Source organism: Aythya ferina (genome assembly GCF_964211825.1).
Source record: "Aythya ferina genome assembly, chromosome: 6".
Lineage (NCBI taxonomy): Eukaryota > Metazoa > Chordata > Aves > Anseriformes > Anatidae > Aythya > Aythya ferina.
The window spans coordinates 25703923-25725552 of NC_140303.1; the positions used below are offsets into that span (position 1 = coordinate 25703923).

The 21630-nt window shown below is 42.2% G+C and overlaps 1 protein-coding gene across 1 annotated transcript in view; it reads left to right on the forward strand.

Moving 5' to 3' along the window:
* The window catches only part of SNX4 (sorting nexin 4), a 33039-nt gene extending 20405 nt beyond the window's left edge, over positions 1 to 12634 (forward strand). Inside the window, 7 exon segments of the mRNA XM_084523715.1 lie at positions 763 to 824; positions 2303 to 2368; positions 6471 to 6560; positions 7772 to 7871; positions 8759 to 8904; positions 10260 to 10374; positions 10720 to 12634. Of these exon segments, the coding sequence (XP_084379841.1) occupies positions 763 to 824; positions 2303 to 2368; positions 6471 to 6560; positions 7772 to 7871; positions 8759 to 8904; positions 10260 to 10374; positions 10720 to 10767 (627 nt within the window). The 3' untranslated portion in view covers positions 10768 to 12634.
* Positions 12635 to 21630: the final 8996 nt, after the last annotated feature.

A 21630-nucleotide genomic window follows, 5' to 3' on the forward strand; every position in this document is an offset into this window, starting at 1 on the left:
TTTTTCTCAGGACTCTGTGTGTGAGATCTATTAGGTGACTTGCTTACATTTCCTTTGTACTGCTTTAACAAGTTCTGTAATTCTTACAGAACTTCAGTCTCATTCCTTGGTGCATCACAATTACAAGGGCATTATCTGGATTACAAGTCACACCTCAAATTGTACATGTGGTCTCTTTCTGATGTTGTCGCCAGCATTGTAGTACTGGCTGCAGTAGGTACTAACTCTCCAAACAGCTGAAATGACATATCTAGCTCTAGCAATAAGCTCTGCAATGGATAGCTCATTTCCTTTCCTTTATTTCACTGAGCTAGATGGAAAAATCAAGTCACTTGTTAGAATGCTAGTGAAGCTTTCCCTGCGGTCTTGATGTCAGGATAGATTTTTGTCTTGCCATATTTATGTTAAATAAGCGAGTGTGCATATAAATTTAGCATTATGCAGGCAAAGGAGGATATGTCTTACATCTTTCTATCAAAAACTGAATTAACTGATTATTTGTGGACTCCATTGACATACCCTGTACACACGTGCTTCCAAAGAAATACTTCAAATGTTACTCTTCATTATAGCCTTGACTGTGACTTCAGTCTTCAAAGATTTTATGCTGTTGATCTTCTCCTTCAGTAGTAGCTTAGACTAGACTTAGGGCTTATCCTATTTACCTGTGTAAAAATATTAAGACTTGGATTTTGTATGTCGATTTTCACAATGCAAGTTCTCTGATGTTGATGACCAAAAATTAACTTTTAAATGTTTTAGAGGGTGGCAGACCGGCTATATGGTGTCTATAAAGTCCACGGCAACTATGGAAGAGTATTCAGGTAAGATTTTTAGTTTTTAAATGTGCTTACAGGTATATGTAGAGAGAGCAGTGAATTTGTTTTGGTTCCGCTTTGCAAACATGTAACAGCGTCTGCAATATTCAAATGTCTGGCTTGAAAAATTTTGTCTTGCAGAACTAATGAGATTTGTATGTTGGATACAGTGATCTCTCTCCGGATTTGCTGTGCTTAGTTTTAAGTACTTTTGTTTTTTTGTTTTGTATTCCAGAACTTTGAGACTTGTGTTGTGTCACTTGCATTCTGTTTCTTCAGGATGTAACTTACTGCCTGGTTTCATGGTGTTGTCTGAAAAACCTCGAGGTCTTTTAAATAGTTAAAGCCCAACAACTGTATCTATCCAATTTTAGTACCTTTTTTAAAGTGAATTTGCCTATCGTTTTTGATTTATATAAGTGAATTGCATGCTCAAGTTTTCCATCTCACTGGAGAATTGAAGAATCTAAACTTCTGGTTAAGGGAAACCTCCTGCTTCTACACACTGTTCAAGTGCTAAATTTAATTCTCAGGGTTAATGGATTGCAGATGTCTTTCTCATTGGGGGTTTTAAAGTGAAATTAGGTGTAGTTCTGTAATAACACAAAGACAAACAAATGTCAACATTAACGGAGTGGAATGTTTATGAAAAAGTGAAGGACAAAATAGACACATTAGGCACAAATTATGTGAAATAGAAGGGACTGCCCCTCTGCTTTTTTTCTTGCATGAAGAATCGTCGATGTAATTCTTATAACTAGTAAGTCTCAAAGTTTCACAAAGCTGAGAACACAATTAAATTTGCGGTGTACATGGGTGTCCTGAACAAGTATCTTACTTTCTTTACTGTTGCTCTGTTTCCTACTTTATCCAAACGGTCTCCCCAGTGTGAACAGGGAGTTGTGGTAATGAGGCGGGAGGCAGTTATGAGTTGATATTTTTTTTAATGAATGGAACTAAACAGCAATCTACCATAAAAATAGAAAACAACATACAGCAAACCATTTCAGAAGAGGTAAAAGGCTTGCAAATGTCCAATCCCACCTTCTGTTTTTTTTGTAATGAAAGGCTTCTACCTGATGTGTTGCAAGTGCGGAGGGCTCAGTTTCTCCTCGGCAAATGAGGTGGACCAAATTCTGTTTAAGAAAGTTCGCTCTCTCTCCTTTAAGTTCTAGTCTCTCTCTGTTTTAGTTTTAGCTATTTAAACAAGACCCTCTTGGCTCAAAACCAACTTAAGCTCTGCATGTTTGTGAGGATGAGTTTAGGCAGCAGGGACAGTTGTTTAACAGAGTGCCTTAAATAGCCTTGCAGTTACACTGTCAGTTACGCTGCCTGCTTAGAGGAAGAAAACAGTTTGGCCAAGTCCAACTTGAAGGCAGTTTCCATTCAGGTGTCACCTGGAAAGAAACTATATACAGGATGCAGCTTATTAACTTCCCTTACCCTTCACGTGTGATGTTGTTTCTCGTTTGTTTTTCGTACAGTGAGTGGAGTGCAATTGAAAAGGAGATGGGGGATGGGTTGCAGAGTGCTGGCCACCACATGGATGTGTAAGTACTGACTGAATATCTGATAGCTTGATGGAAGCCAGATGTAGAACTCTCCCTCTTTCCTCTCTTTTCCCTCAACCCCAAAGAGCATACAAGTAGTGCACCGAGAAAGTTGGGGGCGCGTTGTTTTTAGGTGCGCAGTGTTTCTGTGACTTGGATGCAGGCACAATTTTAGCATCCATGTACTGTATTAAGTAGCTCAAAAGGTCTCAGGAGAACCAGAGGGGTTTCTTTTTTATTATTATTTTGAAATTGTAGAAGTGCTTGGAATTCTTCCAGCTTTTCTTTTAAGCTACTATGCCAGAAACTGGTGGAATACAACTTTAATGTACTGCAGACCTGATGAGTTCCATTTGTTTTTGATAGTGGTATTTTGTACCATGCAGTAGATGGTACATAGATTTGGACTTAATTACACAAAGCTAAGAAATTTAATTATTCAGCACTAAAACGTTAATGGATTCTTGAAACAAATGCTGTCTGGATGTAATAAAGTAGAGAATCCTCCCTTTTTGCATCTCTAGAGTCAGTTGGCAGAGTACGTGAAACACTGCCTTCAAAATAAGAGTCTAACACTTCAGAGTGCTCACAGAAGTACTATTCTAGGTTCATGCTTTTTGTTTTCCAGGTAGTTGTATCCTGTTATCGTGTTTCAGTTATGGTATAACTTCTCGTGACTCCGATTCCTCTTTTGTAATCAGGTGCTACTGTAAAGTAACAACTTCAACAACAGAGGAAAGCTGTTTGATACTTATACTCTATAAGTTATAGATATACATATAGTTTGGGTAGAAGTAAAGCTATCAGTTTACAGTGCAGATCTACGAATGTGGTGCTACTGCTTGGTTGTGTTTGATATTGTGCCTCATCAAATGGAAGGGTTTGAAGAGCCATACCAAACTGCTCTTGGTTTCTTCAGAAGAACCCTGTTTTAATTAGATCTTCAAGAATTTGGGCTCTTCTGAATGTGTTCATGCTTCTGTGTTTTGTTCATGTGATGGTTTACGTCCAAAAAAAATCTATTATGTTTTTCTAAATGGAAAGCTCTGGTGAGAATAAATAAATGGAAAATGTGTTTTGCTTTCAGAAGAAAATAATTGCACTCTACTTCAATGTTCAGCACCTACTGCAATATGCAAAAATTGAAGACATTATGAAAACATGCTGTAATGCAGAGAAGCTGGGTAGGCACAAGTAGGTTCTCAGTGGTTGAGATGCATCACACTAAATGTCAACACCTAGAAAAAGCTTAATCAACTGAAGTGGGTCTGACCTCTCAGTCAGGAGGCTGAACCTTCTCCGCACATCAGAGAGGTTTTTCTGTGACGTGGTTAGGATTAAAGATCTGGAGTAATGGTGTGGTGGTGACTCTAGCTAACTTTTTTTGCATGATGTCTGAAGTAGCTTTCATTGTCTGTCATCTCTTCTGCTCAGACGTTCTTGTACAACGGTAATCTTTTAGTGGCAGTCAAGAAATGGCAGCAGTAAGATTCATGTAGTCTCCTACCAGCAAGGATCACACTGATGATCTCTTGAAAGTGTAATTTATCAATGCAGCTACTCTTCCCATAACATTAGACTGAGCAGTTTTGTTGCAACAGAAAGCGACTGCAGGAAGGTTGCCTGATAGACAGTAATTAAATTTGTTTTGGAAGTATATCTACCCCATTTGCTGTAGTCTTTAGTATTTATTTATTTAAACTTTTGAGATGTTATTGTTTAGGATGATATAAAACTGCTTAATATATGGAGAAGATATCCCAAAGTACCTCTGGGTGCATGTTGTATAACAGGATGAGGCTTGCTGAAGTCATTAATAAAAACAACTGAATATGCTGAGAAAGCTCAAATGAATGACTGTAATCCTGGCATTTAAAATATGAAAGACGTCTGGCCTTTGACTTCTGTCCTTTATATGATTAATGAATGGCCCTTTATCTCTTTATCAACTGGACTGTCAATACAGGTGGAATCAGTCTAAATTAAAACAGGGTTTTAGTTAAAGATTCCCATGAAGAGTGGGAACATGTTGGGTACCTTTAGTACTTACTACAGTGTTTCTCCATAATTTTTTTTCCCTGGACAAACCAGTGTCTAAATTTCAGCTTAGGCAGTCAGGAATATAGTTTGTCTTACTACTACTTTGAAAGCAAACTTAAGTGTCTTGAAAGTCTGGCCTAGGTAAGGTGGTTTTTTTTGTGTGTTTGTTTATTTTGGGAGAGTTGTTCTGCCGCATACAAGCTCTAACAGTTCTACAAACTTAGAATTTAGTTGAAACTGAAATGTGGTCCATCTGCTGCCCTGGGAAATCTAACCACTATACTAAAATTATTGCACTTCAGAACTTAAGAATAGAGAGGGTAAGCCACATATGACCTGTGTGGCTGTAGGATTTTTCAGAATATGCATGTTTTTCAACAATTTGGACTTCTTCCTTGCTTGGATTTACAATGTGAATTCTCGTTCTCTCTGTTCCTCTTACTCCTTCTACTTGAACTGTTCCACTGCTGCTGATCACCTTGGGTATTGTGCTTATTTATCTCAAGTAGACTTGGTAGGGCTTGTCCTGGGTATGCCATGTCTTTGATTTCACAGAGCATCAGAGGAACCTACCTTGCTTGCAAACTTTAAAAAATAAAATCATTTTTGCACAGATGAGCATGTCTGCCACTTTTCCTCAAGCTCCTCGTTCTTTGAGTTCTTCTGCAAGTACGTGAAGAACCTATGCAGTTCTTCTGAGCAGGGCAGTGGGTCCGATGATGGTAAATTCACTACTAATGTCTCCATCATATAACTCCCTTAGATTGCTGGTATCTAAGTGACGTTACTGTTTCTTCTAGAACTTGCAGGAAGAATGTTCTGTTCTCTACCAAGTCATATTAACAGTTACCTTTCAGCTTGACTCTGCCACTTCTGTCTTAGAGATAATTAGTGGAGAGGCACCAGAAGAAACTGAGGAACTCAAAGACTTTGCACAAACTTTAAAGGCAAGAGGTGCAGTAACTAACATTTGGTTTCGTTGTGCTGGTCACTGGACAGACATGGACACATGCTTACTTCAGGGAGCCTGTAGATGTGGAAATACTTGTTTCTTCTGTGCCAGGGATTGCCACGGACTCAAGAACCCAAACTGAATTGGTAGTGTTTGTGATAAGCTCTCATTCATTCTGTTCATCAGTAATGGTACACGCTCCATATTGCTGACTAAAGCAGCATCCTATTTTTGTTACTGTGCCAAGTGAGATGTGCACGTCTCTTAGCTGTGGGCCTGTTCCTGCAGATGTGTCTGAGCACAGTCATGTTGGTTAGTAAGAACCTATTAAATACTGTTCAGTCAGCAATATAAATTAGAAAAAGGAAGTGCTTTTTGCCATTTCTAGTAGAGGTCAGCCTAAATGATGAAACTTACTGAGTATAAGAGCTGTGGAGTTAATTAAAACCCTTGTGCTTCTGAGGATTTTTCCCTAAAAGGCAGGTTTAAACTTCTTGTTTCTCTGAACTGATATGCCTGACTTTCACAGCAGGCAAAGCAACACGTTTTCAAGGAGCCGAAGGACTTCGTGTTTTGGTGTTCAGAGCAGCCACTATGAGTTTTGCTCTCAGGCTTATGGGTTGGCTGAATAACAAACAATAAAAGAAGCCTTTTAAATAGTGCCCCTTTGCTTTTCAGAAGGTATGATGTTCACGTTTCTAAGCTGTAGTGCTTTCAGCCTTGCAGGATTTCTTCTGCATTGTATCTTTTCTTTTTGCCTTGGTGCTGCCTGTTGACAATCCACTGAAGACAAGGAATAAATTGTGTTCCTTTCCTGTAATAAAAACTGCCTCATCTTCAGCAGGAAACTTATGATAAATCTTGTACTCATCAAAAGATTTATTGTAGTAACAACCAAAGAAACAGGCCTGCAGGAATGTTTATATTAGCTGACTCAGAGTTTAATTAAAAACAAAGGACAAAGGAAAACCCCTTTCAGAAGCATGTTTCACTGTTTTACTTTGTGACTGGCCTTTCTGTCAAACAGGTGTCCTCCTGTGTTACTGTATGTGCAGTCCATAAAGGTTAAATTAATGAATTCCTAATTGACCATGCCCATTTTTTCACTAGATATGCAGCTTCTATTGATGACATTCTGGAAGAAGAGGAACATTATGCAGATCAGCTGAAAGAGTATCTCTTCTATGCAGAAGCACTACGGTAAGAAACGGAAATATAGAGATCAAGTAAAAATCATTGTGATTTTCTCTAATATTGTGTTGGTGTTTAATTTTGGTATCTTCTGCTCTCTAAGAAGTAGAAATTTCAGTGTTACGGAATCTTCACATTCTTACCTCCTATTTTGCTTACTTGTATTTTGATTGCAATATGGGTGGTAATAAAAATTTAAAACTGAGCTAGCTGGTCAGTAAGTGAAATGATGGAAATATTAAGATCTGGATACTGTGGAAGATAATGCTGTTTCCTTGGCTAGTTGTGCCCCAATGTGCTGAAAGCTTTGTCTTTTAAAAGACAGGCCAAATAAAGCTGCTACAGCTGTTATAAGTCCCAGCAGATTTCAAAGTGCCCCATGTAACTTTTATCCTGTATGTTACTGTGCAGCTAAACATGGATTTTTTATCTTTTAAAATTGTTTTAGACTAGACTTCACAGGGCAGTCTCCCTTACAAACGTGGATGTGAAAGCAAATTTCTTCACGCTGTAAGATTGCACCTAGTGCTATTATGCTCTCTCTAGGTTGGCTCTGAACTTTTCAGAGAGGTCCAGTAACACTATAGAGAATCAAGTTGGCGAGTGTGATGGCTGCTGTCAGGGAACCCAGAGCACAAGTAGCCTCTCCTGGGAGATGAACATGCATCCGGCAGTGGAGTACGGATGTAGCCTCATCAGCCCACACAGGACTGGGACTTGCTGCAGGTGGTCAGAGGAAACTTGCCTCTTTTCCAGATGAAAGGCACTATGCGAGTCTAGGAGCACTGTTTCTTGTTTTGTTTAAAAACTAAAACATGAAGAACTTTATGATTGACTGATGCATTGCTGCTGTGACATGTTCTGTCTCCGTTTACCTTTTGTTGTAGTTGTGATTTTTCTCTGATGTATTTTGAATAAAATTATTTTACAGTGGTGTACTTAAGTAGGTGGCAGGGCTCACATTGCTGAGAATGTCTTGGAGTGAGTCTAAAAAGAAGAACAGAATGCTGCTGGAATAAGAACTTTCTTTATACCTTGATGCAAGCTACAGTAATTGCAGAGTTAAGCATTCTGTGATAGGGCTGTTGAATTTGAGCTAGATAAATAACTGAACATGTTGCCTGCCAAACAAAGCATTTTACCATTTGTAAAGTTTAAATGGAGGGAAACGTAGCAAAACAAAGTAGTACGTGACAGATCTTTCATTACTTACTTTTCAGGGCAGTTTGCAGGAAACATGAATTAATGCAATATGACTTGGAAATGGCGGCACAGGACCTAACATCTAAGAAACAGCAGTGTGAGGAGCTGGCAACAGGAGTGAGTCTTTTTCCACTTTCTTCTCCAAGATGCCTTTTTTTGTGTGTGTGTATGTGAGCCAAGTTACTTAGAATGACATTTAAATGGCACTAACATGCTGGCCCCTGGTTATGAGAAGCAGTATCCTATGAGCTGTAGGCCTCTGAGGTTTAAAAGTAATTTGGTTCTTGATGACGTAAGCTGTTAGTGTTCAATAAGAGAATTTGATAGAGAGCAAGTACAAGGTTGCAGGAAATAGGAACTGGGCAGAATAATAACAATACCTACCCTAGAGGTCAAAATGATAGGACTTCTGGAAGGCTTCCTCTGCCTTTTGGAACATGGACACTAGTGATACGTGGCGTTAGTTCCTCTTATATGGAAGACAATGGCTAAGAAACTACTACTAGTAACATGTATTTAATTTTTTTTTTAATATTGCTAATTGAATCTATTGACATCCTGTGGAGAAATACTTTATAGTTTTTCTTTACCATACAAAATGCAAGGCTTTAAGTTCTTTCCTACCTCAGTCTGAGATAAAAACTTGTCTGGAAGCTTACCCATGCCAGTGGAATGACTTGCTTATGGTCTAATCCACAGACAAGCTGTGAGTTTGAACATCAAATTACTTAAAGGTGTCTGAAGGGTCCAGAGTTCCTGGGAATGAAAGCTGAGATACAAGTTTGTTTCTTTCTCCATCCTCACTTGTCTCTATATAATGTGAGCTGCCATACTTTCAATTGCTACCTATATATGGGACACTCAAGAAATTAAATATGCCATTTTCTGGTAGTTAAAGGCAAAAACGAACAGAATAATAAGCCCTAATGCCGGTAAAAGTCATGTGATGTATCATGGCTCTGCTCAAGAATTTCGAAATCTAGAATTTCTTTTGTTTTTCATAGACTATGAGAACATTCTCCCTGAAAGGGATGACCAGCAAGCTGTTCGGGCAGGAAACCCCTGAGCAGAGGGAAGCCAAGATAAAGGTTTTAGAAGAGCAGATACAGGAAGGAGAAGAACAACTAAAATCTAAAAATCTGGAAGGCAGGTAAACAGGCTTGATTTGTTCAAAGGAGATGGGGCTTGTCTTAGCATAAGTCATCGACTGGATGCTCTTGAAGGTGTTTGCATTTTATAAGTGTTTTTAATATATTCTTGGTGTTTATGAGCTGTCTATAAAAGCTCCTGTCAGCTGCAAGTTGTGAAATAAAGTACAGTACATGCAGTTAGCTTCTGGTCTGAGTGTATGGCTTATGTAAAACCTGATGACTTTCCCAGTTACTGAGCCCACTCTAATGGCTGACTTGCTTGCTTTTATGTTCAGCTAGTAATATGTTTAGCAGGTGGGCTTGTAGGTCTGCAGCTGAATAGCCTAAGACTCAAAAGCTGATTTGCTTCAAATACAGTATTTAGTTTGGTTTATATGTATGGGTCCTAAGTTAATATTCTACAGCTCCTCATATGGGGGATAACTGACTCCTGTGTGAAAGAGATTAGAAGTTCTGGCAAGCAGTGTTTGAGTAACTGCTTCTCAATGCTGTAATGAAATTTTCTTCAGGAATGCAAATATGAAAAATAGGAACTAGCATTCCTAAAGCAATGTGTTTGTGTCAAAACATGTTCATCATATAATAGAAGGGGTAAATGTGGTATCTCCTGGTATGTTAGGATTAAAGCTGAGAAGATAAGACTAGTTCATGAGCAGTTCAAAACAACAAGACATTCAGTAAACCCAATTTCTTAATCATTTTGACAGAAGTACTGGAGATCTGCTTTTGTAGCTCTGGAAGCAATTTTCAAGTGAATACTTGTCTTGTGTGTACAGTCCAGCACAAATGAAAAGCCATGAATTACAGAATTCTTCTTCCATTTTGGTTAAGGAGACCTGAAGACACATCCCCAAACCAACAAAATTAATTCCTGAAGTGAATTGTCCAAGTCAAATTTGCATTGTAAATGTTGTTACACTTTACTGTCTCAAATCCTGTTGACAACTGAGTTTTCACATTGGAAAGACCAAGATTCAGACTTGACAATTGAAACGGAAACATGGAATGTTGTGTGCTGAGTGTTAGCATAAAGATATTTTGTCACTGAGAAAATCTGAAAAGTGTATTCTGAATTATGCTGGTTCTACAGCAGTGATGCTTACTATATTTAAAAAAAATCCTGTGAAACTGGTTCTGGTTTAAAAATCTTAAGAAGTAGATGAAGAATTAAGCAGTAGTGCCAATTACAAAATGAGAACACTGCGGGATGCACAATAAATACAGAACTTGATTTGCTGACTGAAACAAAGTGCTTTATCATACATAAAACTTCCTTGTTGTGGGTTTCAGAAGAAGGAAGATGAGCTGAGATTGTAACATGTAAAACTAACAGAAATATTGCTTTTAATTCCAGAGACTTTGTGAAAAGTGCCTGGGCTGACATTGAACGGTTTAAAGAGCAAAAGAATCGCGATTTGAAGGAGGCTCTTATAAGCTATGCTGTTATGCAGATTAGCATGTGCAAAAAGGTATGTGTAGCTTGTGAAAGGCTAGGCTAGTGTATATATCATGTCAGCAGGGGATCAGATGCAAACTTTCAGCATCTAGGAGCGTTGCAGTCACAGAAGGTTGGAAGTCACTAGCGTAAAACCTCCCACATGTTCCATCCTACTCTAACTCTGTGACATGTTAATGTTGATATATATATAATAGGCAGTGTGGTCCAATCCCAGTGTGGTCTCTGCCTTGTTCTTGTGTGGAGTTTTGTGGGGTTTTCTATAGAGTCTTCCATGGAAAAAAAGTCTGAGGTTTGCAAGCAAATTATATTTCCGTCTATTTTTTGCCTTTATAATTTTTTATTATTATTTTTAAAGGGAATTCAAGTTTGGACAAATGCAAAGGAATGCTTCAGCAAGATGTGATTATCTGGAAATGAATTCCTCCTCCAAGTGCCAGAGAATGGAAGCACAAACGTTTAACACCAATGTTAAGTTGTTACATGACCTACATATAAATCATGAAATAAATGAGTTGAGTGAATAGTTTTTCTTTCTGCTGATTGTAATTGTTAATAAAGGACAAAAAGGTTATGTTATTAAATGTTTAGCTCTGACTGCCACTACTGTGGCATGTTTTATATGTGGTAGCAAATAATTCAGGGGTAAGAGTTACTGAAAACTACAACTCTGTACTTGGGCAAAGGTGTAGGGAAAGTTATCCCAGAAAGTATGAACTGAGCTGTTCTCTCTGAGACTTGTGAAACACCATGCTCCGTAATGTATAGATCACTTCCAGATGCCCTTTTTTTTCAGCTCTTGCTGTTTAGAATTTGTAATGCTCAAGGGTGCTTTGGTTTTATAATAGGACACACAGTTGTGTTCTTGAGGTTTACACCACAGGAGGGACAAAAAATGAAATTGTGTAGGGTTCATATTTAAATGCCTTTGCATGTCCATAAAGAAATGTGCTTTTCCAAAGGTCAGGTTAAGCAGCTCCTGAGATGTTTGAAACTCTCTACAGTAGAGGTGTTGTACAATGGTTTGATACAATATTCTGCATTTACTGGTTCCCACCTAAGTTTTGATATGGGCATTGATTTCTTATCAAACTTCTTCCTGCAAATTAAGGAAACTGGTGATCCAGCTGAGCAGCAAAACCAAAAACAAGGCTGGTTAAGAAGCAGATGCAACTTCTGCAACTTCTGTTTGGTTGTTTGGAACCTGTTTACATTAGATGTGAATCTGGTTTGTGGTACCTCTTCTTGTAACTGAAGTGGTTTGGCTCATAAACGAGTAGTCCTTAGTGGAGATGCTGAAATATAAAGTCTGGTGTGATTTTTGTAGTAATCAAGAGCAGTGATGTACAGAATCCGCAATGAACTAAGGTATCTGTCTGGCTCTTTTAAGGATGTTTCTGTGTTTAACGTTTATAACATGATATCACCAGTATAACATGATTTGCAGTTACAGGTACTTGCATTAAATGTTGCCAGTTATGAAAAACATTTACCACTGTCTAATATGGGGCTTTTTCTACGTATTTAAAGTTCCTGAAGTCTTGTGGAATTCATCAGACTTGATTGCTAATCCTACAGGAAGCTTCGTAACATTCTCTTGAATAGTGTATTTAATTTTTCCAGATTATAACACTACTCAGATCCTTTTTTTTTTTCTTTTGAGATATTCCAGGAAGTCTTTAGAAGTTGTTTTGGTAATTTATCAGTAATATCATTACTTGACGTGTCCCATGTCACTTTTGTCTCTGTGGCATTTTTTCTATAAAATCATTGTAAAGAATTCATAGACCTGGTGTACACTACAACTCAAACTGGAAGTAATGTACTGGTCGCTTTGATAGCGTATATTAGCTTTCTCAAAGCATTTGACAATGACACTTCTGAGAAATGATATGGACAGAAGGAGGTCTCCATTTAATATTTACAAGGAGAAGTGTTCTCTTCAGAGGATTGCAGTATCCAATTCCGATACAGGTGGAAGGACTTTTACATTCCAAACCAAGAAGTTGCACACTTGACATATTCAGTAAGCCTTCTAAAGGAGTGGTGCCTTAATACAATACCATGAGGCGCTCAGAGTAGGTATTTTTCATGCACTTTGATTTTTGGTAGATCTTTCTGGTGCCTCTTTCCATAATTCACTTGCTGTACAGCTTACTATAAATGTATTAGTATGCCTTTTTTCCCTTGCTAGTTGTACTAAGTTTAAGAAGGGAACAACACCGTTCTTGTAAGTTTTGTGCCAATAAGCTAAATAAAATTGCTCTTTGATATTTTTGTTATGCTGTTTTTGTAAAAATGCTGTATTTTCCCAATGCTGACAAATGTTGCTCACTGTATTGAGTTCAGTTCTTGGCCATCTCAAACAATCTCCAAAATTTGGTTTTAAAATTTAAGAGGTAAGTTGTGCACAACTAGTTGATTCACCTTTTAGGTGAAGAATATAGTATCTAAATCCAAAATAAGATCCTTGTTATAATCCAGTTTTGATCCCTGCTTTGTTTTTGCCCAAACAGAACTAGCTGTCTGAATTGCATGTATGTCATCTGGGTAAGAGAAGATGCATTTCAAAAGGATTTGTGATGTTTGGCAGAACTTGGGTGAAAGCTTAGTTAAGGGTAATTTGAAATAGCTTAATTCCCTTTACTTTTGCTGTTTCCAGATTTGCATTGCATGCAGTCTTGCATGCATTTACTTGTGGATCTTAGCAAACGCTAAGGGTTCCTCCCCCTCTTTTAATTTTTTGTCTTTTGAAGAGGAAGTCATCTAGTTAATGTCTGTTTCCATTTGGTTAATAGAGTCCACATGACAGTGCACGCTCGCAAAGTGTGCATTTTTCCAGCACAGATTTAGCTTCTGTAACTCAAGCCCCTCTGCCTTGGCTTGCTTCCTTCTCTTATCCAGTAAATGTCAAAAACTGGTGGAGGGCCTTGAAAATAACAGCACCCAGGTAGACCACTTCAACTTCATGTCACCCAAATGCTCATATATACAACACCTTACCTACGTGGACAATCTGACTTACTGACAGAGCTGTCACTTCTGCCACAGGCAGGGATTATCAGTGGTGGTGCTGCCCCGACCTTCGCTGCTACTAGCAGGACCTTGATTTGTCAGTGCATTTTACTGGCTACTGTTGCTTTGAAATGCAGCTAGGGTGAGGGAACCAGGTGAAACTGAAAGGTAAGATGTTTTTCTGAAGGGTCTTATCTCTTTTAAAATGTTCTACTTAAATACCTGACATCTTCACAAAGCAGAATTAATTTAGCAGCTCCTGGAGTGAGGCTGGGCTGGGCTGCGAGTGCTGCCGCCTAGGAGAGACTTTGTTGTCCTGTATGCTTCTCCCTGCTACTGAAATTCCTGTGTGTATTTGTTGAAGAAACAAGAAACATACTTTAATGTTCCCTAAAGGATTACAGAGAAGGCATTTGCCTTATTTTCTCTCCCCTTGCCCCCAACTTGTCTTGCAATGGCAGGGCAATGGTCTAACTCATGTTTTTGTTCTCATGGTCTGTGCATTCCTGGAGTTTCTCTTGTGTTTGCTCCTAGTGCCTCCCCATGGAGCTTTATCTGTTCAATGAAAATCGTACTACGGGGCTGCCATAGAAATAAGGCAAACAAAGGAAACAACTGGAATGAGGGCTGCTAAATGGGAGTAGCAGCTGCAGTGCCAAAATGAAGTACAGTATGCTTGTGTACCACCAGCAAATGCAGCCTCCCCACCCCACACACACACTAACACACTTCTCCCTTGATTCTTCCTCTGCTGTTTTCTGACACTTACTGGTAAAACACAGCGTCACTGAAAGGATTTTGCCATCATGACTTACACTGCAGTGTCAGGTGCAGAGGCAAAACATTGCTGGCTTTTGGTTGCTGTTGAATGGCTTCTGTAGGCTGATAATGTATTTTCTTTCCAGAAGTCTTTTTTTTTTTTTTTTTTTTTTGACTGACTGACTGTAGAAGGTATCAATCTCCTATTTACTTATTTTAGCCAAATCAGAAATTCTCAGATGGATGTGGAGGAGAAGGATTCCAGGTAGTGGTGGTGCAGTGTTTAAAGATGAGGTGAGATGGCACCATGCCAGGAGAGGAAGGGAGGTTAAACTGTACAAAAGCAAAGAAAGGTTTTGGGAAGAGATGCACAGACAGGGTAAGGAGGAGAGGGAAAGTGAAGAGGATGTAGGGCAGACATGGGGTTGGTGGAAGAGCTGGGGAGGAGAACAGAAGGAAAGCATCCATAGCTGGGATGTGCCTTGTGCAGAGGGGGGGGGAAGCAGCACTGCATCGCCCTTGTTTGGGAGGGAGGATGAAATGGGGACAGGAGATAAGGACATTTTGAGAGCTGTCAAAGACATGAATGGACTGCCTGTAATACTGATGATGGCCAGCCCAGGTCTGAATTAAACTTCTGGGGGTGGCTGTGGTCTCAAAGCTGAGTTGAACACCAGTAACGGTGTAACATCTATTACAACATCTCTTCCACTTGGAAGGAGAGATTTAATTTTCAGCCTGATGCTATATTTAATTTTAATCTCTTTGGTTTTTAGTATTATTATTTTTGAACATATAGGAGAAGATGCTTCTGCCTTTGAAAGCCTAACATAAACTCGGTGGAGACCCAGTCCTGCAACCACCAGCACAATTACACACACCATTTGGGGGCCCACACAGCCAATGTGAGCCAAGCAGGCTGCCCCATGGAAATCCCAGGACCAGCGGGCATTAAATAGCTCGCCCATCCTCAGCAAGCACTGTCTGTGGTCGGGAGATCTCGTGGCATGCGAGGAGCCCAGCTCTGGCTGTGCACCCAGAGACGCCTTAAGCGGGCCGGGAGCGGCTCTGCGCGCTGAGCGCCTCGCCGGGAGCCGGGGGAAGGATGCTGCGGAGAGGAAAACGCAACCCCGACCGCCCTCTTGTGGGTCTCCAGCGCCGCTTCGCAGGGGCCGGGGGTGTAGCCGGAGAGGTTTCCGTGCAGGATTGCGCGAGGAGTGCGCTCGTTCCCGCAGGGTGCCGCTAACCACGCGCGGTGACTTGCAGGAGCTTCAGAAGCTCGTGGGCAGGTTCCTCGGTCGCCGTCGCACGGGGGCAAACGCTGCCGTGATTTGGGCTTAAAGGTGGGTTTCTAGGCTAGTGGCACGCTTCTGATCCTCAGAACTGCTTGGAAGGGGTGCTGGCGGCACGGTCAGCAGGAGCAATCTGTGATCGTTCATGCAATCTGTGCTCTGCAAACGCTGGGAAGGTTGCCCTCGCCCGACGCTGCTTTGAATTAGGGTTTTCTTGAAGCGTGTGCTCTCTGATCCCAGTCTTGAAACTCTCCGGTGACAGTGGCCAAAATCTTACGCTGGTTGTTCCAGAGGCTAAAAGCATACGCTTTCTTTCCAGGCTCATTTGTCTGTTTTAACTTCCAGCCTGTGTTGGGAGGCTTTCGTCTGCTCCCCTCCGAGGGTGTTTCTGCCTGCAGGAGGCAGTCGGGAAATGCTCCTTGTGTGTGGCTGCTACATCGATGCTATTGCTCTGTCAAGGAAACTATGAGCTGTTAAAGCCAGAATCAACCCGACACGGTCTGTTTTCCATGAACATCATGATTGGCATTGATCCCTTTTAATTCAGCATCAACTATTGTTTTCCCAGGGATTACTTTCAGACTGACAGGCCTATAATAATCCAATCTCTCTAATGATATATTTTTATAAATAGGCAAAATATTAGTCGTCTTCCAATTTTGTGGGATTTCTCCTCAAATTCAAAAGTTGCTGAAAATCAGTACCAGTGGTTCAGAGATCTCTCACGCTAGGACTTCTGTAAGGCTTGAGAAGAAACTGTAGAGACCTGAGAGGCATTAACGCAAGAAGCTGATCCCCAGTGCTGCACCCTGGATGCGACTAGGGAGAAATGACCTCTGTGGTACAGATAATGCACAGATATGGTGGAGCAAGGCTGCACACACAGCATGATTTATTTTAAGCATCCCCGTAGAATGAAATTAAAAGAATATCCTTAGATGTTGCATATCTAAACTGAATTATTAGGGGTGAGGAATTCTCCTTTCTAAAATACTTCTCAGTGTTAAATCTTCCCTGAGCACATCTTGTGATGACTGCCAAATAACAGGGCAAGTTGGTCTGGAGGGCTGCTAGGAGAGAGCCTTCTCCAGACGCCCTGGCTGCTCCCCGGGAGCTCCTGCTGGGGGAGAGCTGCAGATAAGCTCCGGGTGTGACTCTGCTGTGCTGCTGCCTTCGTACGTCCTCGAGTTCCTCCTGCCGGCGTGCCGAGTCCTGTGGCTGTAAGCAGTATTTGTCCAAATGTTTTCCCAAACCTTCAGCGTTTATTGGGCAGGTGACAGCTAAAGGAACTGACTGTTAATGGGGTCGATGGCTGTGTCTCACCTGCTTTTTGGTCCAGTTTTTGGAATTGAAATGTTTTTCAATACTCTGTATTTGATTTCTCTGCATAATTGTCAACAACTCTTCTGTTTCTGGGGTGTGCTGGGCCTGTGCTGGGAACGCTTTTGTTCTTTTTTCTACTTAAGAAGCTTATTCTCACTGCTCGTTCTGCTGGCCATTGGTTTCTCCTTGCTGCCTTATAGATAACTGATCATTCCTAGCCTCTAATTCCTACCTGTGGCTGGATTTACTATTCCTTCCCCCTCCGTAATACTTTACCTGTTTCTATTTCTCCTCAAAGACACGATGGGGATTTGAATGGGTGTTGCCTTTTCCAATTCCAGGGCACTCTAAAATACTCTCAGATAATTTCTGGTGATAGTTTCCGTTCTGCTCAAATTCCTTCTTCCAGCTGATTTGGTCACTGCTATTTTTAGCTTCAAAATGCTAAATATGTGGTGCTTAGCTGGGCCTTTTTCTGTTTCCTTCTAACAAATACAATGATTGTGATTACAAGGCAACTCACTGGCTGCTCAGTTTCATGTTACTTTTAAATTTGAAAACATTTCCTTTTGACATCCAGCATAGAACTTCCCGCACTGGAGTTAAATAAAAATGCATCTCTGCAGCTTTTGAAAGTGTAAAGCGTTTGCTCAGGAGGTGTCTCCAGGATCGGCATCAGACATGGTATCACTTTCCCATGCCACATGGATAGGGGGTTAACTCGCCTCATGTCCCATTTCCTGAGCTCCTGGAGGTGCCAGCCAGCCTCCCTTTGCTTAGCTGTCCTTCGCTCTCCTGTCTCCAGCCCGTGGTACTTTGCCCTTTTGTCTCATGTTTAGAAAACTACAGAAACTCTTAGGTTTGATACGAACCATATTGCTCACAGACACTTTTCTTTTTCCCCACATTCCTTAAAGATGGAGTGACAAGCCTTCTCCAGCTCAGTGGTCCAAGAATTCCTCAATTGCTTGCCAGCATTTGTCTTCCACTCCACTGATGTCTTGGTGGCACAGTGACCAGTGTTGGCTTCTCACAGAGGAAAATCCTTCTGCCTCAGGTAGGAGATGTGGCATGCGGCAGCAGGTAGGAGGTGCGTTTCCATGGCTGTCCATATCAGTGCAATATAATGCGTTTCTCTCAGAAGCTGTTCTGGATCCAATGAGCGGAAAAGCAAATGGTTGTGTAGCTGTATCTGAGCTCTAAATCTAGATAGTAGACTGCCTTAATCTGGGAAAGAAGGGAGAAAATAAAGTGCTGGTAAAATGAAGCCGATGGTCTCTGAGGTCAGCGTGCACCAAGAACATTCCCTTACCTCTAAGTGTCTGAAGGGGCTGATGCTCAGAAGCATAACCTCTTCTTACCTTCTGCCAAGGGGCAATCTGACCCCCATGTCACCAAAGGGGGGATCTGGAGTCATTTCTGTGCAGTTTTCCTGTCTGTCCAAGGGCACTGGATGCGAGACAGATTCAGTCACGTCCCAAGGTAAGGGCTTCAGGTGGGCTCAACGGCTGGCTCCCCGCAGACCCCTCTGTCTGCATTGACTGCTCAGGGAGTTGTAGAGAGATAGTTAGATCTTGGATGTAGTCTGCCCTAAATAAGGAACAAAAGCTATGGTGGATTGTTTTGGTTCTGCTTTTGAAGATTTTTGACCCTCTTGTGTCTGTGAAAATCAGAAACTGGGACTTTTAAAGATCCTTCTTGGAAGTGCTCTGGAAATATCCACTTAGGGCTTCCTTTTGCTAAAGAGCAGTCTTGAAGATATTTTTTTCCTTTGTAAAAGAGAAAGAAGTGCAGGTCCATGTGCAGCTGTTCTCTGTGCTTGAGGCACAGGGTGCAGATCCCAGAGATGCAAGGCTCCAGCTGGAGAGCTCGGTGCTGCGTGCTGGGGTAGGTATCGTCTGCATCTTGCCTAATGGCAGCGGTGCAGGCTTGCAGAGCCCTCTGGCAAAGAAGGGTTAACTCATGTCTGTTTGCACCGGGCAGCCGCTAATCCACAAAAGAACGTGTTCCAACAGCAAAAATAAATCTTGTCTGTACCTGCGCTTGCTGGCTCCCACTGGAGCCAAATCGCAGCAGTCGCGGTTCTTACCTGGCTCCTGCTCAGCGCTGCTGCAGGGTTTGCAGCATTGCATGCAAGCGGACTGGGGCTCAGAGCACCCACGCCAAGCACAGGGAAGGCTCTGGTGGAAGGTGACAGCCTGTGTGTGGTCCTGCAACGTGATCTCCCCCTGCTTGTGCCTTTGTGGGAGCTGACTCGCCTGCCCTGTGCGCCGTGTGCCAGTCGCTGCTCTCCAGATGTCGTCGCGAACGTGAGTGTGTGGTTCCTGGTGACTCACAGCCCTGCGGTGGTTTGTTTGTCTCTGGGCGCTGGCAGGAGCACCTGTGGAGCCTCAGACTTCAGGGTTTCATCACAAAAGCTCATGGGTGTTACATGCCCAGGCAGCAGGTGGCACAATGGCAGTGGCCGCACACAGCAAGCCCATGCCACACAGTGTTAAAAGTGGTGTGGTTTGGTTCAGAAGTCTGCAGCAGAGAAAATCAAAACTAGACTTAAAAATGAAGAAAATAAAAAGGATTTAGGGTGTGATCTTTAAAAGCTGAACAGTTGCTGCAGGGTTTCTTCTTCTTTAGCTTTCCATGTTAGCCCTTAGCTTTGCTCTGAAAATCAGACCATTCATCGTGAATTTTGAGAAGATACTCTGGAAACCTTCACCTGCTGTGCAGTAGCCATCACTGCAGTATCTGTGGTTGCCAGTAGTTTGTATGAGTTCTTCAGAATATTTGCTGTGTTAGGGAAATGAAGGCAAGTTTCCACCTGAGATGCCATGGTGGGAAAAGTGCTTGTGGTGGCTGCATCACAGCCAGGTGTGATGGGGAGGGTGGTGGAGGAGAAGCTGCCTCTGACACTGACAGCACTCACAGTAAAGGGACAACGTGCCAGGCAAGCTGGGTTTTGAAAGAAATGCAAAGCAACATCAAAAGTCATTTAATGCATGCTTTTTGTAAGCCCTGATGTGTTGTCTCTGCTATAACCATGAAAGCAAAACCCTTCAGTTCAAGATTTTCCTACTGCACAATGTCTCTGAGAGAGAAACTCATGTTGATTGTGGGCCCAGGGAATTAAAACAATAGAAATTACTTTTTTTTTCTATTTCTTACCTGTCAGAGGAGGGAGAAATCTTGGCCATCGCACTTACATCTTAATCCAAACTTCCTCAATGCTTGGAGCAGACAGATTGGAGCTGTTCTGGCTTACACAGCTCCAGATGCAAAGCTTTGTTCCAGCTGCTTCGAGAGGTTTCTTTGGATTTCACGCTTGGCTGGGGACCATCCCTGACAGGAACTTTATGAGCAGAGCCTGAACTTGTATCTTCTGCTTAGAAAAATACAAAGTACCCTGGGGCAGAGAACCAACCATCAGGGTGCTTCTCAGGCTGGTTGGAGATGCTGCTTCCCTCCTCTTCATCAGCAAAAGCCAGGTCCTTGTTTTCTTCACTTTGGTATTTTTTTTTCTATTACTTGATAATCTAAAACTCTTTTTTTCCTTGTGGCATGCTTTTGGCCTTGTTCCTATTATTTCTGCCACGCTTCAGAGCAGCTGGTGGTGAGTTCCTGCCATCCTGGCCATGGCACTGACATTGTGCATGCCACCATAGAATCTGAAATTCAGATGGAGCCAGTCTGATGACAGGGAGTCCAAAGGAAGAGGTTCCTTTTGGGGACCATGGGAAGGGTGGCAGCAGCTGCCGGAGATGTGGGACACCCTGGTTCATCCAGACCTCTCATCCTCCCTGGCATTGGCTCAGCCTTTCCAAAGACCCTGGGGTTGTCTGCCCACCCTTGCCTTGGTCCTCCCACCCTGTGCAAACCTGCCTGAAGCTGCTGGGTGGCTTCAGAAGTGGAGGAGGAAGGGGAAATAGAAAGACGAACTGCCTGGTGTCAGGGCCCTTTCAGCTTCCCCACAGTAGGAAATAAGCTGAAGGCAAGTTCCTTCTTTGCGCCATAGTCCCCTATGCTTGTGTTTCAAGCTTGTGCCTGATGCTGTGAATTAGGGGGAAAACTGTCATGGGATGCTACTTTGAGTAGTGCAGCTTAGCATGCTGCCATCATACTGCTAATGTGGTGGTGGGTAGGGATCCTCTGGACCGAGACCCATTTAGCTCTCTCTGTTGATTGCCCTGCTTGCAACTTTTCATGAATAGCTGCTGCCTGCAGCACAGCAAAGCCCTCCTCACAGAGACCCCCCCAGCAGTCAGCCAGTGCTCTGAAGTAGCAGATAGGGCTACTCCCAGTTTCTTACATCTTCTCCCCTGAAAAACCACTGTCTCCACAGCACATGCCTTGCTCCTGCAGGTAGAGCTGCTGGCTGAAGCTGCCTCTTAATGCTCTGCTCCAGAAATCTTTTGTTTCACACCACGAAGAGGGTGTTGCAGCTGGTGTGGCCCCATTCCCCTGATGCCATGTTTGCAGTGTCCTTGCTATTTGTACTCTTCACTAATTGCAAAGCCAGGGAATCTTACAAAGGGTCTGGAATAAAACCCAGCTGCAACTTCTGCTCGAGCGGGGGGGCTGCAGCAGGTGATCTCCAGGGGTCCCTTCCAACTTCAGCCTCTGTTAGCACCAGCCAGCATCTTGTCCCAGGATGGAAGATCTCCCTGGGGAATAACACTTTTATTTTTGTGCTAAACCTGGGCTGCTGGTAGCTTCTGGTGGGCTGAGATGTGCCCTCAGCCCTCCATGTGCAAAGAGGCATTTTAAGGAGCAGAGTTTTAATGCTTTAAGGCGCTTAGAAGGGGCTGAGGCCTGGCTGAACCTGCAGCCCTCTGCGTGAGGGGACACGTGGCCACAGGGGAGCAAAGCAGTCGATGGGATGGGGTCCC